This window comes from Odontesthes bonariensis, chromosome 16 (assembly GCF_027942865.1).
Source record: "Odontesthes bonariensis isolate fOdoBon6 chromosome 16, fOdoBon6.hap1, whole genome shotgun sequence".
In the NCBI taxonomy this organism is placed as follows: domain Eukaryota; kingdom Metazoa; phylum Chordata; class Actinopteri; order Atheriniformes; family Atherinopsidae; genus Odontesthes; species Odontesthes bonariensis.
In genome coordinates this window covers 21516007-21535100 of record NC_134521.1, presented here as the reverse complement: position 1 = coordinate 21535100, position 19094 = coordinate 21516007, and the positions used below count along the sequence as shown (strand labels likewise).

The 19094-nt window shown below is 39.8% G+C and overlaps 1 protein-coding gene across 5 annotated transcripts in view; it reads left to right on the top strand.

Annotated features, from left to right (window-relative positions):
* Positions 1-18608, top strand: part of igsf9bb (immunoglobulin superfamily, member 9Bb) — a 129110-nt gene extending 110502 nt beyond the window's left edge. For 4 of the 5 annotated variants that reach the window (XM_075486582.1, XM_075486580.1, XM_075486581.1 and 1 more), the window contains 3 exons: positions 399-2033; positions 7494-7621; positions 9588-18608. In XM_075486582.1, the coding sequence (XP_075342697.1) occupies positions 399-2033; positions 7494-7621; positions 9588-9802 (1978 nt within the window). In that variant the 3' untranslated portion in view covers positions 9803-18608. Of the gene's footprint in view, positions 1-398; positions 2034-3077; positions 3124-7493; positions 7622-9587 lie in introns of those variants that run through there. The other variant, XM_075486583.1, reaches the window with a different exon arrangement.
* Positions 18609-19094: the final 486 nt, after the last annotated feature.

The window sequence follows — 19094 nt, the reverse complement described above, 5'->3', positions numbered from 1 at the left end:
CGGTGGTATGACAATAATGTAAATAATGGGGTTTTTGTCCTCTGGACCGCAGCTACAATGGCGAATCAAATGTTTCAAATCAATGGGAAATAGGAGGCTGGAAGCTTCTTAATTTCCTGTGAGTAATTAATTTATACATTTGCACTTGTACAGACTGAATATAAACATGCAACATATTTTGCAGGACACTTTTGATTTCTCATCATTAATTGTCAGGTTGGTGTTTTGAAATTGAACTTACAATCCTAAATCTAAAATCAAGACCAGCCATCTTTAACGTCATCAATCTCTCCTGTGTTTTGGTTGTTTTCAGCACCATCAGTGGAACTTTGCTGTGCACAATGTCCTGACTCTTTTTAAGTTTTTATTATTCACTTCTTCCATTTTCTTTTACATAGGTCATCTTCAGGAAAGGTGAGCCCAGAGAGTGTTCGTTCAAAGGCATCCCCATCAGAATCATCTGAAGATAGCCACAACCAGCATGGGAGAAAACCACCCCCAAGTCCAGGAAAGAAGGAGGAATTATCCTTGTACAAAAAGACCAAAAGAGCAATAACAAGCAAGAAGTACATCTCCAAGCATGAAGCTGAAGCAACAACACCTATTGAACTCATCAGCCGAGGCCCAGATGGAAGATTTGTCATAGATCCCACCGATATAGAAATGTCTGTCAAACCCCGGCGAATCGAGGGATTCCCTTTTGTGGAGGAGTCAGACCTCTATCCAGAATTCCGGCAGTCAGATGAAGAGAATGATGATCCCAGGCCTCTTCCACCGGTTATGGCCCCCCTTCGGCCTCACCAGATTTCCCCCATCTCCAGTCAGGAATCTTACCTGCAGCCTCCAGCCTACAGTCCTCGTTTCCACAGGCCCTTCGAAGGTATGACCATCATGGAGAGCAGTCGGCTCCAGGCCTCTGGGCAGATCCGAGGCTCTCTCCACCACAGGGCTTTCTATGGCTATTTAGGACACCCTGGAGATCATGATCCCCCGCCTCCTTTCTACCTGCCTGATTCCAGCCCGCTCAGTTCTGTCATGTCCTCCCCACCATACCTTGCTGAGGGTCCTTTTGCTCACACTATGATTCCTGAAGAAATGGGAGAGGGTGATTTTCCACAGTATGCTGTCTCCAGTTTTCCACTTCCCCTGACACTCACCCCTTCCTCTCGTTCACCAGAGATTTGGCAGGGACTGGATTTCACCTTTTCAAGTCTGGAGGGGCCTCAGTTCATTTTTCCACCACACCACCCTTTGCATCTCCGCCACGACCCTCCTTATCCTCCTCCACCTCATGTTCTTCCCCTCAGTGCTTTCCAGCCCTCTCCCCTTCCAATGCCTACCTACCCAACTGTCCTGCCACTAGAGGCTCCAAAGAGCCACTCAAGGAAGTCTCCCAGCAAGGCCAGGCCTCATGGCTCTCCAGCCAGGCATTTAGCTATGCAAGAGGCACACTTAGGGCAGCTAAGACACACAGGCCACAGTACCGGTGTGCAGGTTTTGCCTTACACCGATCCAATGGCCCATGTAGTCCCTAGCACATTCAGCAGCCTGGATACACGATGGTTTGAAACCACCCCTCGTTTTAGTCCTAGGCAGACTCGTAGGATGGATCCTGGCATGCATCAAGTGGTTCTCCAGCCCTCCCGACTATCTCCCCTTACCCAAAGCCCGCTTGGCTCTCATGAGGGCTCCCCAGAGATTGTAGTACGCCCCAGGCCACGTCCTAGCATAGTCCAGCCTTCCATACCCCCAGAGATGTCTGAGATTAGCCTCCTCCCTCCATCCACAGCCAGCTTTTCAAGGAGATCATCCCCCTCCTCCTCACCTGCTCAAGGCCATGGTAGCAGGAGAGCAAGCCCCAGCTACCGTTCCCACATGGCTTTTGCCACCTCTGCAACCAGCTACCCAGCTTCCCAGTCCCCATCACCTCCCATGGAAAGCAGCAACTTATTTGGGCAGATGCCATCTCAGAGGAGGACTGAGGAGGGGATCCTTCCATCTGAGCCCTCTCCACCCCAGTTGTCAGCTTCAGGGTAGGTCTGCTAGGCATGCAGAGAGGGATGCCATTTGTGCCATCTGCCCCAACCCATAATGCTTTGATGTGTAAAGTTGCTCTGACATTTTTGTTATCAAAGTGTTGTCTAATATCCATCAGTTTTAAAAATCATCTCTGTGGCTTATTAGAGAAATAGTTTAGTTGATGCCTTCATGAAACATGAAAACTAAGTGTTTAAATCAAACCCACCTTGTTGATAATTTTAGCTGTAAAATTTTTCAAAGAAGTTTCAGTTTAGTCAGTGCTGCTTTTCATGTCAGACATAAAGTTGGAAGTATTGACCAACTGAATCTGTGAAGCATTGTTCCAAGTTGGTCACGTGGAAAAATGCATTTTGTTCCAGTGAAAACACCAAAAAGTACAAATTACCCTCAACAAATAATAAATTGGATTGGTAAACAAGAATGCTCACAAATTTCATGTCAGACCTTTAAGGGCTATAGTCCATCCAGATGAAAAACTTCATGGCCAGAACAGTGTGTAATTTGTTTGACACAAGCCCCTAAAAGCCTGGGAATTTTCAGTCATCACAAAGGATCCCTGTTTTTCCATCTGTATCATGCGTTACCCTGCTTTTACTTAACAGGAGGAATCCCATTATATTCATCCAGCTGATTCCCCAGAACAAAACACTCATTGTTATGTCTAGTTCCAAGTCTTTGAAAGTGCCTTTATCATGCAGAAGGATGCTTTAAGAAGAGTTCATCTTGGCAGGCCCTGCGGCCCATCCTCAGCCTGAGTAACTTGATTGCATGACCAATTCTCCTTACCTTCCAACTTCTCAGATTTTTCCTTCCCAACTTCCTTTTCCCTTTCTGTAACCCTCATCTTCCCACACCTTTAAATACCACCAGGTCACCCTCAGGTCTGACTACCACGGAAAGGTTGTTGGGCAAAGTGTGTCACAGGGCCTGTCCGCTTCTCATGTACTGCAATGTCTCCATCATTATGAATTAGGGGCAGTGTGGTGGTTCTTAATGACTCCTGGAGTCTTACCTGCTTTGTTTTTGATTGATCTCAGCTATCTGGGCAGCGTTGTTGTGACCAGGTCCTCTACACCGCAATAGGTAAGGGTTGGATCCATGTCTGAAAGGGGGGGGTTAGCAGGTGGGACTTTTTTTGATCACCTCGTCCTTTAAAGGGGAATACAAGACTTTGAGTCTTTCTTTGATTTGTTCCTTCCGTCAGTCAACACATATAGTTCTTTTCAGTTTTTTCCTTTTTTTTTTTCAAAGTGACTATGCATTTTAAGTTCTGCAGTCTTAAGTACATTATGCATTCTGACTGATATGCATATGCCATCTGTTAGCTAATAGATCAGGCCAAAAAATATCACCAACATGACTTCATGCTTGAGTTGTTTGCTAATTGACTACAATCTCATGCAACTTTTTAATCCAATGTACCTCAAGTTTAAACTTAAAACAGTAATCTTATGAGCCTCAAATCAGCATTTATTTATGTATCGGATATTTGGTTTGACTTTAAGGAAAGATCAATCCAGGAAATGTCAATTATGGGTATTCAAAACATCTCAGGGTAATTTTGGGACAAAACACATCCTTTCAAAACACATGTTTCTTGGTCAAACGTGACCATGAAACATTATTTTTAGTTTTGACAGATAATTGATTAACAGGAATTTGCACAAAATGAACCCTCCATGAACTTATGTTCTCCTTTGTGTGCTATGTGAAAGCACCCTGTGACAAATCAATGCACTTAACACCCATTTAGGTATTAGTATGCTGTAATTCTATTTCCTATAATAGTTGAGTTTACCTTTAATAATACTCTTCAGCAAACAACAATAGCACAAATAATATCTTCATATATTATCATGGACAAAAACTGCTTTATGTGCTCCTCTCCCATGTCGGTTCAAGGCATCCATTTTACTTGCTTCTGCTGTATTTCAATAGGTCTGCCTGTCCCCACAGCACCAGCTCAGTCCCACCAAGTTTAAGGATGACCTGCCAGCCTCTCAATTTGCGTTTACTTCCTCGGGTAGCTGGTAGCAATTATCCGGATTGTGTCCTCAGCCTCGACTTCAAATCTAAGCCAAGTGCCGAGTGAAAGGGCTGTTATGAGTCCCCAGTGTGAACTGATTTTCACCATACAAAGTGAGACCCAAATGCACAGCTAACTGCTGATCTCTTGACTGTTGCTTTGCTACCAAACACACGTTAAAAAGCAACCAAACACAAATAATTGCATGTAAAGAATACAGTTAATATGTACCTCATTCTCTCTTTTCTCCTTTGCCCAGCGGTCTGTCTTTTTTCACCATTTGGCTCTCTTCGTCAGGATGGAATCAGTCACTGTTTGATTCTGTCCAGTTTCTAACTGTAAGTGCAGGAGCTGCTCAAAGTGCTGCCCTTGCCGAAGCCTTGCTGACAACCTCCCTTGCTTGTCTTCCCTACATCAAAACTGAATTGAATGCAGTTAGTCAAGGCTTTTCATTAAGTCCACTTAGGCATTGCTATCAACTATAAGGGAAATAATTGTGTCTGATATATACACCAGGTCAGACACAAACACAGATAATCAAAGAACATGAAAGGTACAAACACATCATTCCTCCTTTGATGAACTTACCTATGACATCGTGTTTTATTTGTTCAGACATTACATAACAATACCTGCTGAATTATTGTATGCTGGGAATTTGAAGAGGAGCAGAGATTACAAGTGTCACAACAATGTAAAGTAGATTTTCTGAGTATTGACTGCCCTGTTTACTACAGTGTATGTTGATATGTTCACTGGTTTGCTGCTCACCCGCAAGCTACTATTCCTCAGCTTTGTCTTTCAATGCTGCGTCCTTCTTGGCGAGGTCATGGTATAAGCAGGATACATCATACAGATAAGGCTTCTGCTGCCACAACTCCCCTAGATTTGCTTATTAGTCTAATTCCACAAATTAGATTTCGCTTGATTGGCAGCACTGTCCAGATTTGTTTTGGTTTCTACTCAATGGCGCCTGTATTGCGTTGATCAATGCATCATTCCATGTTATATTTATATTGTTTGGTTAGTAGACTTGAGGTCTGACAGCAGTCACACTGGACTATTTTGGAAATGGCCTTATAGCCCTTAGATTGATAGGCACCAACAATTGCATCTCTAAGATCTCTGCTAATATCTTTCTTCCTTGGCATTGTGTTAACACACTCCTGAATTCTCCACTGACAAAGCAGTGAGGTGATTAGCAGCACCTGGCTGCTGCTTCACCCTCTTAATGAATGCAAAAAATGGTGTACTTAGTTTTTACACACTGCTTCTTTATGTTTCCTTTGTTTTAAGATAGATTAACAACAATAAATGACATATTACACATGTCATTATTCATTTGAGGTCTCACTTTCTGAATTTTAAGTCCAGGTAAGGACCAGATTTTTTTTCTTTTTTATCCTTTCCTAATATATAAAACCCACGTGATAAAAGAGGTTTTATATTCTTTTTCATTTGGATATCATACTATCCAAAGAACAACAACCAGATGATATGAACAATAAAAATCTAATCCCCCATTTTCAGCATGTGAGTCACCATTTTAGTTCGGTGTCTTTTGTACTGTATAGAATATATCAAGGGGTGGCATTCAGTGGATTTCTGAAAGCATTGATGGTCAACATTTTCTCCTCATACACACTCTTTACTATTGGAATAATCTAAAAATGCTCTTAGCATTCTCCTCAAGCGTGACACATTATGCCATTTATATTTGACAGATGCTTATATAACCAATTGAAAATATTTTTAACCCAATGAAATATTTTGTAAAATTGGCGTCCACTTGGAGCCGCTGTCCACAGCTCCCTTCTTTTGCATTAGCACCTAAGCAGATAGTGTTGCGTGTACCTGGCAGTGATAAAATTTCAGTATGTTTGAAGTTCTTTGCTCATTGGTTTCAAGCGGTTTGAAAACATTCCAGCAGTAGCAGGAGCCTTGACCAACCCTTCCCACAAGCATCTCTTTAGCCCAAAAAAACAAAATTCCCGGTGGACACATGGCCTCAATAGCCTGCAGAAAGCATCTGTACAAGAGTACGAATCAGTCCATCTGCTATAAGTATACATTAGCACTTGTGAGTTTGGACAGCAGAACAGATGTCACTGCCATGTGAAATAAGTGTCCTGCCACAGCATTTCTCCTACTTGTTTTATTCTGAGGAACAAATATTTTTGCAGAAGTGGGCACACAGGGGGGTTGATGACCCTGTTTTCATACACTGAAGTGCCCAGTGAAGTACTTTGAATGTATTCCCCTTTAAAGTCGTGTTCCATGTGCAAACTGCCATGCATGCCATCGCTAAATATTGCTCTTCCGTTTCAAAAACAAAACAATTATATGGAAAAATTACTGTTACATTTGTTGTCCTGGTGCTTCGCTTTTCTTTGGCTTATTTTTCATTATGTGACTGTTCCCGAGTAGTCATTTTCCCCTCCCGCCATCTCTCCCCCTGTCAGCATGGTGAAGCCCATTGTAGACAGTTTCCATGTCTATGAACACATATTGATGATGCTTTGTCGCTCAGCTGTGATTCTCCCCCCTCTACTAACGACATTCGGTTTCTCTCTGCAGCTACGGTGGGAAGATGGCCTCTTTTTAATGCTAATTGTTTTCTGTGCCGCGAGAGAACCAAGTGTGTGTTTGTGGCAGAAATATGTGGGCTGCCAAGTTACGTGTGCCTCCATAAACAGGAGGGAGTTCATGAGAAGCTGCGAATATAGATACTCCTCACCAAGGAAACATTTGCATCTGTTATTTTCAGAGTGGGATAGCTTGATTTATACAGTAAATATCAAATCTGCTAAATTAATAAATTTGAAAGCCTTTAATACATTGTGTTTTGTTATAGTAGTCATCATTACTGGAGAGTTTTCCTCTGAAACCAACAGTGCAAGTCTTTTTAAATGTTGTATCCTCTCAAGAACTTTGCTCACTTATCTAATCTGCACCGTGAGGTAAATTGATGGTTTCAGGAGTTGTGAAATAGTTTGCTTTTCTTTGGATGTAGATCATTTGGATCAATTTGAGCAGTAAATTAGTAGATGTCATTGAAGGGCAAAGAAATTTCAAGGTGCACAAATTTAAATGCTATTTGGATTTCACTTTTGTGAAAACAATTCATATTTCACCTGAATATAGCCATGTTAATCCAGATCATATACATGATTATGGTAATAGTAAAGTAGTCGTATTGTTCTTTAAACCTTTGAAAAGAGACCCCTTTGTTGGATTTCGGACTACAGCTGTTTTTGGTGACTCACATTGATCCTTTGGCAATGTGTTGCACCTCTTGCTTAGCACGAGCAGTGCTGTTTTGGGATTGTGTGGATTTTCATGCGCTCCGCAGAGCGCAATCACAGTGCGCTGACCATGTTTGGCCTGGAGTTACCTGTTTTTCCCTCTCTTTCTCCTCTTTATCCAGGCAACGTCGAGGTGTGCCTAGTGCCCATTCGGGGTCTGAGAGGATTGATGCATTGAGATACCAACGTATTAAAAAGGCCAAGAAGATGACCATGAACAACAATAACTCCAAGACCAGAAAGAAAGCAGGTATATACCTCGTTTATCTCTGTGCTTAGCTTTTCATCTTTTAAATCTTCAGCATCATGATGACCCTGTTTGTTTAAAAGTGTTTTTTTTTATCTATATTGTGTAAATGGGAAGTCTCAAGAGATGAAGTTAGTTCTTCAGTTTCGATAAGGTAAGACCAAAGTGAGAGATGCATCCATATCCTTGGCACAAAGTCAGACATGTCTTCAGTGGATTTGGGAATATGCTGAGGCTATACCTAGTCTTGGAGTCTGTTCATGGTATTCGTGGACAGAATGTCGTCTCTTCTATTTGCGGTTGATGTGTCTCTGCTGGCTTCATCTTTGTTAGGCTGGCTTGCAGCTTAATGTGAAGTGGTGGGGATGAGAGTCAGCTCCTCCGAGTTTGAGATCATGATTCTCTACCAGAGAAATAGTGGGTAACTTCCTCCAGCCAGGAAGTAAGGTCCTGTTTCTCGAGATTTTGATCACGAGATTTTGAGGGGAAAATGAAGCGATGCACAAGCAGATTGTCCAGCTATTTTAGATTTGGGCAGTGGCCAAAAGGAATAAGGATGTGGATACAAGCATACAAAAAGAGTTTTCCTGATGGGTGGTTGGGCTCAGACATCTGAGGGGAAGGGTTAGGAGATTCTATGGTATGAGGGGAAAAATCCTGGTGTTCATCTCTGTTTAAGCTTGACATTTTAGGGACTGCTCATTTTGCCTCCAATTGTCTTTAGACAAGATCACCTAATTTAGTTCTTATCTGTAAAATCTTGAAAACAGCAAGTTGTGGTTTTATGGGGAATCTCGAGGACTCGAACTGCTTCTTTTGCCAACACAGATACTTCCTGACCATTCTCGTTGACATAAGGTTGCTTGGCAACACATTCAGACTCAAAGGATTTCTGAATTTAAGGCACCTTCTCTATCCTGGTATCAATGTGTGATCAGTATCTTAATTGATTGTCCTGATAATGACATTCAATCAGTGACTCTGCATTTTTACCTTGTATTAAGATACAGCTCAGCTTAGCCAGGCAGTCTTTTTGACATGGAAAGTTCCAAATTTATTCAATAAATGCCATAAATGAATATCATTTACAATATGTCCATTGAACTTTCTTGCAAAGTAAGACTTGCTTGCTTCTGCCACTGTTGTTTTTGCTCTGTTTGCTTAATCCAGCTTGTGTTCATGCTGTACAGACTGCATTAACACAATCTATGGCTTGGCACCAGCTATGCAGCATATCAGCACAAACACCTCATACCAACTGTCAAACACAGTGGTGAGTTTCACTTGTTCTGCAGCCACAGGACCTGAACACCTTGCAGTCGTTGAGTCCACCATGAACTCCTCTGTATACCAAAGTATTCTAGAGTCAAATGTGCGGCCATCTGTCTGACAGTTAAAGATTGGCTGAAACTGGGTCATCAACAGGACAATGATCCCAAACACAGCAGCAGATCTACAACAGAATGTCTGAAAAATAAATTAATCAAGGTGTTGCAATGGCCTAGTCAAAGTCCAGACCTCAACCCGATTGAAATGCTGTGGTGGGACCTTAAGAGAGCTGTGCATAAACCAGTGCTGCAAACCTCAATGAGCTGAAGCAACGTTGGAAAGAAGAGTGGGCCAAAAGTCCTCCGCAACCATGTGAGAGACTGATAACATCATACAGAAAATAATGACTTTAGGTTATTGCTGCTAAAGGTGGTTCCACAAGCTGATGAATCATAGGATGTACTTATTTTTTTTTCACACACTGCCTCTTCATTTTAACTTAGTTTTGTTCAATAAGTAATAACAAAGTGTAATATATCAGGTTTTTAACCTGTGGGTGTGTTTACTTAATTCTTAGACCTGGTAAAAACCAAATAGAACTGGAAACAGAATATGACTACTCACATGTCAGAGGCTTCAGAACTAACAAAAGATTTTGTCTCCATGAGTTCTCATGGCTTTGACCTATTTCCTGCTCCAGGTGTCTCCACCTCTCAGACCCAGCAGGCCTACACCTCTCAGGTACTCCAGCCCGAAGAAGCTCTCTACCTCCGCAAGAAGAAGAAACGGCCCATTCTCCATGATCCATATACTCGCTTTTCTGCCCTGCTGTACCGCCGCCCACCTCGAGAGGACCAGAAGGCCATTTTAGCTAGCATGGACAACATGGACCCAGACCATGCCACCCTCCTCTGAAAGCCCCTGGGGAAGAGGTTATGATCATGTGATTCACACCCCCCCACACCTCCCCCCAATTCCACTAAACTGCAGTAGCTACTTCCCAGTTGGAAAAAAAACAACACTGTCAATTGAATATCTTTGCTATTTATTTTCTAAAAATGGAGGTGGCACTCTGTTTTAATTTACTAGAATTCAGATTTGCTATATTCTATGGCTTCATCGTTGGACAGTTCGATTTGCGTTCGTAAGCAGTCTGCTGTTTTCATATGATAACCTTGATTACCACAAACATACTAAAGAAAGACTTAGAAATCAGAGACCAAACTTATTTTTACTGCTAAAAAAAAATTAAACAAATGACTGGTCTCACCTTGATTTTAATAGAAAGAGTTGCAACGGCATATCGGAATGACGTCCCAGATTGGAGTTGCGGTTTGGATGAATTGCACAGCTCCTGATTGGGATGCCCAAAGGCACAAGCATGTTCTGTATATTCTTAAGTAAAGTAGTATTCCCTTTTAAAAATCAGTTTCTACTTTAAGCGATTCCAATCAAAACGATAGCTGCCAGAATTTCCCAAAGTTTTACTCCAGTGCAAATAAAAAAATAACAAAAAAACACAGATTCACAAAAGAAACAGGACTTCATTACAAGGCCCTGTTTTCCTTTCAAAACCCCAGTGTATACATCCTCCATTGGAGAATATTCTGCAGGCTTACGTCATGTTTCTTGTGCTGAGCCATCTCTGACCCACCCTAAATCCGCTTCTTCACCCAGAATAGAATCCCTCTGGGTCGCCGTTTACAGCACCTTCCACTGGATCCTCTCCATCTCTTATCTGCCCAGTAACTCGCCTCACAAATATGGGTGTTCTTACTTCCTACCAAGTATACCTCAGAGCACAGGACACGAGACCACACAACCACCAGGATCAGCCACCTGAACAATTTATCCTTTTTTTTTTTTTCTGTAGTGATTGCTGTTGCATTTCTCCTGGCATGTTCGAATTCTGTCGCTCTTCTGTGTTTCCAAAAAATATCCACGCCTTGCTCTTTTAATTCATCTACCATGCAGAATTAAGTTCTGTTGCAAGAGGAAGTTAACCTTTTCTCATATTCTCATCTTTCCTGCGCTGTGGTTCATGATCTGAACAGGGATGTTTTTCAAGGAATGTCTTCAAAAACAGTAACAACCTTTAACTGCTTTACGCCACAAAAAATTTAACCTCAGTACATCTGCATGCACTCAGAAACTGATAAATCGGATGCAAAAATATTGCATTTCTCACTGTCAGAATTAAAAAAAGTTGATTCGATTTGAATTCACGCTATTGCTCTAATGACCAGCGCTTCAGCTTTAACTGCTTCTCACATCTGAGAATGGTTTGCACTGGAGCAAAATCTTGTCCATTCCTTTCAAATCCTTTGCATCTACTTCTCTTTTTCTTCTACTTTAGGTAGTATAGAGGGCTCCAAATCATATTCGGAAACTCATGCCAAAAATGATTCAATTGATAAACATTTCATAGTGGAGGATAGGATTTTGTGCCATAGCATATTACAGTGATTTTCTCATACATATTAGAGCACATTGAAAAACTCTTTTGTTTTGTTTGGCCTTAATCTGCTTAACTTGTGTCAAATTTCTTATTTATATTAGACTTTTTTCATTTTTTTTATTCTTTTGTCTTTGTGTGTGTGTGTGTGTGTGTGTGTGCGTGTGTGTGTGTGTGTGTGTGTGTGTGTGTGTGTGTGTGTCAGTGCCTGTCTCTTTTGGCTGGTTTCTGTTTATGTCCTTGTGATTTAAATGCTGAGCGTACAGTCATCCTCCGAGAGAACAGTATATGGCATTAAAGGCAACACAAAGTGAGCCAAACTCTTCTGGTGTATTTTCCACTGTTATAAGGAGCAGTTTAGTTCAGATGTTCATTAGAAATCATTACATTTCCCATTTATTCCCTGTTGAAGTGACTTTTTTTTTTTCTTGTTCTGTTTTCATGAGGAAAGTAAGTGCCATAACTCAACTGTATCATCCACTGCACATCCTGCTGCTTGGTCGTTGGCAGTTGTGTGTTATGTGCTTCATCAATTCAGGCTTTTGTTACTTCTCTTTAGTTTCCATCAGACGGTGCTCAGTTTATTCAGTAGGTGTATTCACTTTGAAGGTGTCACAGAAACATTTGTTGTGAGAAAAGCATGTTTGGAGTGGTATGAATGACATAAGCTGCATTCTTTTAATGCATCTATTTCTGTTTTTATCGGGATTTTGAGCTGCTACTCCAACGCAACGCGGTCTTCTGAAATCAGCAACGTTTTTACTGACTAAATTTGGCTGCTGGGTTAAGATGTTTCCACAATACATGCAAACAAATGGAGCACGATCAAGATTTCGCATTCGGGTTACGATTTCAATCTCTTTAACAAAACAGGGAATACTTCTGGAATCATCCGTTAGCTGATGAAAACAAAAATCAGTTGCAGAACACGAATAAAGCTCTGGAGTCACAGTCATATCCAACATACTGGAAAATATTTATTGACATGGGTTTTGTTTAAAACAATAAACACCATTTCTGTCACAAAGTCAGTGCCTTTATTTAGGATGGAATTATGTCTCCAATTGTGCATTTATTGTGGAAATAACTTTGAAATACAATTTATAAAAGTTTATAAAAATGTCATGTCAATATCTGTAACTAAAGTGAAACCACAATCTTGCCACAACTTCCAAAGACAACATGAGTAATTACAGTGAGAATGAGGCAGTATCAGTTCATCAGTGATAAATCTACTGTAAAAAAAAATCCAGCGGCAACATTTTGTTGAGTGCTGTGGTGTTTGATGGACGGGATCAAACAGGGCATCGTTTTCACATTCTTTCTTCTATAAGGTTGTTAATGAAATGGTGACTGGAACTTTCAGTGATGCAGCCATCCTATCACAGGTGCTTTTGCAGTGGTGTCAAATAGAGGCTCCTCAGACAGCCTAAGGTGCTAAGCAAACCATGAGGCAATGCTAAGTGATCCTTCCATAAATGAGTACAAACGCCACTTCCATTTTCATACAGTAACTGTATTTTTGTATTTTTTTATATAAAAGCAACAGAAATGGGCTGTTGGAGTGGTGGTTGGATTCAAAATCACACTGAAAGAGAAACAAGGAGCTCTTCTTCCATAAAGCCTCTTGTCATGGCTCTGCAGCAGTGATATTTAAAAAAGGCTGCAGGCTAGCGGGTGCATAAGCCAAATCTGCAATTCCACTACGTCGCTGCTGAATATCATTGTTCTTGTGTCACACAATATATATTACACAGAAGAAGAAGAGTGCCACTGTTTCCTTCCAACAAAGTGTTTTGCTTTATTGAATGTTTCAGAACAGACCTTATGATGTTTGTGTTGCTGCGGGTTCTCTAGTGAGAGCTCTGTTGGGAATTTGGTGGGTGGAGTTGCTGAGGTTGCTGTAAGCCGACACTAGAGTAATTTATAGGGCTGCAGAGACGAACTCAATACATGGAAGGTAAATATCATTTCCCAAATAGAAGTATAACAACTATATTTCTTGAAAAATGTTAACTGTTTTTCAGGTCTGGAGCTTTTCCTGATACCGGTCTTTCTGACAGATTCTTTTGAAATAAAGGAATCAATTTTAGATAAGTCCTAAGACTTTCCTTTGAAGATTAGATCAAGAAATAGCAGCAAACAAAAGAAAAAAAATCGGCATTAACAATAATCACATCTTTATATGTAAACACTGTATCGGCATGTTTGATTATACGTAGCTATTATGTTGGTTTATAGCAGAAATGATTCATCATTGTGTCTGAGTGATCCTATCTCGTTCACTTTGCCAACAAAACACTGAGTATATTGAATTTATATATTCTATTTCACAGTAAACTAACATAGAAACAACCAAATGTAACCCCAATTTCTAAAAAAATAAATAAAAAAATGGGTGCAAAATGTAAATAAAAAACAGATTTAAATCATTTACAATTTCATGTCTGAACCAATATTATATTCACAAGAGTGTGTCGAAAACATGTCAAATACTGAAAAAGAGATATGTTACTATTTCATGAAAAATAATAGCTCATCTTGAATTTTATGGCATCAACGCATCCATGCAGCATTGTGTCTTCCTTTAACAAAGGTCTGTAAATCATCAATATGGCTTCTTCTTTGCATGGTAGAGCTTTAACCTGCCCCTGTGGATGTCACAGTGAACTGTGCTCAAAGACAGTGGAATCGATCCTGAGCCCAGGCCGTGGTTTTCATGGGAGAATAATGCCTGTTTTTAATGCAGAGCTGCCTGAGGGCCTGAAGATCACTGGTATTTGCTGTGTCCTTTGTGCACAACAATCTCTTCAGATTGTCTTCAGATTGTCTTCAGGTTGTCTCAATCTTGACGATATTATTTACTGTAGGTGTCCGCAATTCTACGTTGAGAACATTATTCTAAAATTGCTCCACAATTTGGAGACACATTTGATTGCTGAACCTTACCTTCTTTACTTCTGAGACTCAGCCTCTCTATAGTGCTCTTTATTTATACACGTCACATCAATGACCTGTTGCTTATTAGTCTAATTAGCTGCATCATGTTCCTCTAGCTGTTCTTCCGCTTATTTTTTCAGCGTTTAGTTGCCCCTGTCCCAACTTTTTTGAGACTGCCATCAAATTGAAGATGAGCTTTACATATTTCATGGATTTAGTTAGACACTTATGTCTTCCTCAGTACACCTAACATAAAACTAACTGAGTGAAGTACTTTGTTGAAAATATTCAATGTCCCAAAACAAAAATTTCAGATTAGCAGCGGTGACAAATTCCAGCTCTCTGTGACCGTTTCATCACGAAGGGCTTTAATGAGGCTTGTGAAGCAAGGACATGGAGAGGCAAACAGGTGAGACATGTTAATCGGACTAAAGACGAGACCATCTCTGCCTCAACAAATACTGTATACCTCCTCACGGGCCACAGAGGGAGCGTTTGTTAAAGAACTGTATGATGAAGGATATGATTTGCATTGAGCAAACAGTAACAAAAAAGATTGGGCCATCAACACTGCCATAGCAAACACTCAGCAGCTGTTATGTGTTAGAAAAGTGTGGCAATAGTTCATTATTTTAAAGCAAAATCGTTGCTTAGCTGAGGTTTTAAAGTGGCTATAAAACACTGTTTTCCAGAGGTTTCTCTGGCTTACAATGCAAATCTTTACAAATGTGACCCTCCAATTAGTTTTGCCACAGTAAAACGGAGACACAATAAAGCGCATCTCATGTGGCTCAATTACTGGATTTCAAGCTTCAGAATTTTGTCTTGGTAGTCCGCCGATTAGAATATGTAGATATACTGCACCTGTGTCGTTTTAGGAGTACCTAGTGAAGTGCAAAACATAACCACACGGCAAACAAATATAGATATAAATGCTAAATTAAATTGTTAAATGTTATCAAAAAAAGAACACACACTAAGGAAAAAGGACAGTGAGTTAATGCTATGATTTTTTCGCCCCTACATAAAAAACATTTCATTGAGGACATATTTCTGCATTCGTTTTTTTATGTGTGGTACTAAGCAAATGTTTGGACACCAACTCATTCAAAAGGCAAGGGGTAGCTTTATGTGTTGGAACGTGACTTTTACTGTACCTCTGTATGTTAATAAGGGTAGGTGCTCCACATTTTGAGACAACCGTGATGATTCTAAGTTAACGGTACTGTACAAGACTCTTGCAACTAGTTATGTCTGTAAAAGAAACATCACTTTTTATCACTCAAAGACACCTTGTAAGGAAACTCTCTGAACTGTCTCATTCGATTCTTGACCTAAAGAGAACCAGAGTATGTCTTTAGTGTAGTTCCATTCCCTTTTAAAATGTATTAAGAGGTATTTGAGTTTGTTTGGTTGAGTTAAGGATGTTTCAACAGGCTTTCAGCCCTTGTGCTAAAAGAGAGGAGAATCTCTGGTGCTAGTATCAGCCGCTGTGCTAAAAAGTTCAGTAAAAAAAAAAAAAGGGGGGGTTTTCAGTTGTTGCTTTATAACATAACAGAACCCCTTTTAGTAGTTAAAATGCAAGTCCAGCTTACAGTACTTAAAAAATGCTGTATAATTTAAACAATCTCCTTTTAAAAAGAAAAAAATGTGTTTCTTGTCAGTTTTCAGTTAGATTTGAGCCTTATTCTGAAATCCACACACGTTTTGATGAAAGTTTTTACCAATCATGGAAAAGTTCCAATAAATACCATTATAAGGAGTTAATACTCATGAATTCAATAAAAAAAATTAAAAAAAATTAAACAGGTTCAGTGTCCTTCATTATGGAAAACGGCCTTTAAGTTTAGGGGGCAATATCCAGTAATAACAGGCAGGTTGTAGATTTATCTTTTACGGGAGAGCCAGCAGCAGATGCGTTCAGGCAGAGACCTTCATCTAAACAAAACGTAACGCATCAGCTTAAAAGCTCAGTTAAAATCAGCCTTGACATGATAAAGGAATCACTGCTGATATTTGCAACCGTTATATGACAGTAACCCGGATCAAAGTATTGAAAATGCATCCAATTTTTCCCAACCATGAGTGTACAAAAAAGACATAAGAAAATCAAGATAACGAGAAAAAAACTTGTGTAAATATCTCAGATGAGCATACCTTGTCATATACATATATATGTATGTATATAAACATACATATATATATTTTGTAGAGGAAAATATGATGCACATCAGTTATATTGAAGACTGAGTGAGAACTGAGTAGTGTACGGTCTACTTCAGTGATGTACTATGATGTAACTGACCAGATTCTGTACTGTATGTGAGTGATGGAAAACTTTTAAATGCTAGAAAATTAGTCTGAGAATTTAATATCATAGACAGTAAACCTTAAATATATATAGATATATATTCACAACCAAATGGTTATGAATATCTATATTTGGGGTCAGTACTTGTTTTGAAGAATGTATAAGTCTATATTCTATTATTTTTATATCCATTTGTTGCTTTATACTGTAGCGATGCAGAATTGTACACAAAGTAGAGCACTATGACGTCCATCTGAGCTGTTGTACACAAAACAAAAGAGATTGGTGCACCAAACTGTACTGTTTATCTGTCTATTACACAGAGACTCAGAGAAGGATACGGTGAATTAGTTTTTATAATTAGTGTGAACAGCAAATGTACTTGCTGAATTATTGGTGGGCCATCATTTAACCACACTGCTCATATGTTTTTATAGGGGCAGCAATTGTTATTATTGTTTGTTATTATTACTTTTTTTCAACATATGTATAGATATATATTCTTTGGCATGAAAAGGAAATAGTAATTTTTCCCCTTTATGTGGTGCTCTCTTGCAATTAGAGCAACAAAATCTAAATGTGTATTCATGAAATCTACAAACTGTGCATTTTACAATGTTCGACAGCGTTCGTTCCCGTTTGTGCAGTAACAGACGCAGGGCTTCATGGTGCTGCCTTCAGCTGAAACGAGGGGAGATCCAAATGTTCGATATTTCGTTGGAAACTGACGCACGCGCAAGACGATGAGCGTTCTCCTGCCTTTCGCTTCGGAGTGGAGGTTGAGCGTTGCAGCAGCTGCTTAAAAGGTTGCGCCTGACTCTCGGTTCAGTGCTGTTCATTGCCAAAACAGACAAAAATACAAACATCATTTACATTCTGACAACTGGTGCTATTTAAAAAGAAAAGAAAAAGGAAAAAAAAAACATCTTTGGTGCTTTCTTTTTTCTTTTTAAGTTATTTCCTTGCTTCAGACAAAATGTAGCTACACTTTCCTGTACTGTACTGAGGGTTGATTTTGGGCCTGTCCATTAACCGGATAAGCTGACGCGAGTCAGAGTTTTTCTTTGTCTGCTGTTGTTTCAGGGAATTCACAGATCCAATCGGCTGAACATTTCGGTGTGGCATATTTTAAAGCAAGGAAATTTGATTGGAAATTGATTTGAATATGCATCCGTGCATTTTCTTTTTGTTGGAATCTACTTTATTTCTTTTCATCAGTGCTTCAACATCAAGCAGGTTGCAAATAGTGTCCACACATTGTGTTTGGTGCTGAGTGATCAGTAACGTTTGATCTCCATCTTAGACATCTAAATCCGTCGAGAGGGTTTCTGTCACATCAGAGACTCTAACTCCCTCTGCAGGCACTGTTTTCTAATCATTTGTGGATCGTATCGGTTGATCTGCAAGCAAACTTCTCCACTAGATGAAGCCACTGGTCGTGTTGCTTTGTAGGAACACCAGAGAAGGCATCAAATGTTGTTTCATAACTGTCTTTTTGTTACATAAAAAAGACGTTTACGAGACGCTGATTCTCTTTGCTTTTTCTTTCATCACAAAATGCAATACAAGTGGATGAACAACAAACTGAACTCAGCATCTCCTAATTGCTCTGTCTTCCTGCAATTAGTCGAGCAGATTTGAGTTGAAAAGAAATTTTTTTTTTTCTTTTTCTGTTAGTTACAGGCATAGACCACTCTGTACCTCAACATCTCACTTCATGGAAGTCCACATGTGTAACTTAATATATTTTTTAAATGTTCTTCACCTCTGAAAAGTCAGTACTCATGATGCTTTTTACATTTGTTTGCACAAACACTAACAAGAATGTATGGCTATTGTAATTCCTGCTCCCCACCCTCCAAAACTCTTCCCTCTGAATTGAAGCTTTTAAAGCAACTAAATTGAACTGTCAGTTTTTTGTATTTCAAATGTCTTGGTATGCTTGTTGTAGTTGAATATTCAGAATGGTGTATATTACATCAGTTTTTATTTATTAAAATGTTTAAATTTTCTAACACGACTGTTGGTGTTATTTAACAGTTTTTCTCTGAGTTTGATACATCGTCAGGAAATGATTTCCTATTAAAAACTCATCTTTGAATTTCTCGTGGATGCTGTCTTTAAAGTATATGTAGAATATTAGTGTTTCCTGAGCCTTTCACACTTTGTCCTTCATCCCCATCACTGCATAATAATGGCACCTAGAGGTACCATAGAAATGGGATGTCAGAACTGGAATTCCGTCCATTTACAACTTTTTTCTGCACAGGAATTTAAAAAAAAGTCAGAAATCCTGGTTACCATGGAATACAGAGACAGACTCCGGTTACAGTTTTTCCTCAGTACCTCACACTGCAGATACCAGTCCACCTTCTCAGAAACCCCTTTTCCACTGAATTAACTCCAAGATTCTGGGAACCTGGGCACTTTTCTGTCATAAAAGGGTGCGACACATATTCTCTTTCCAACCTTTTTGATTCCTGTTGAAAACCGATAATGGG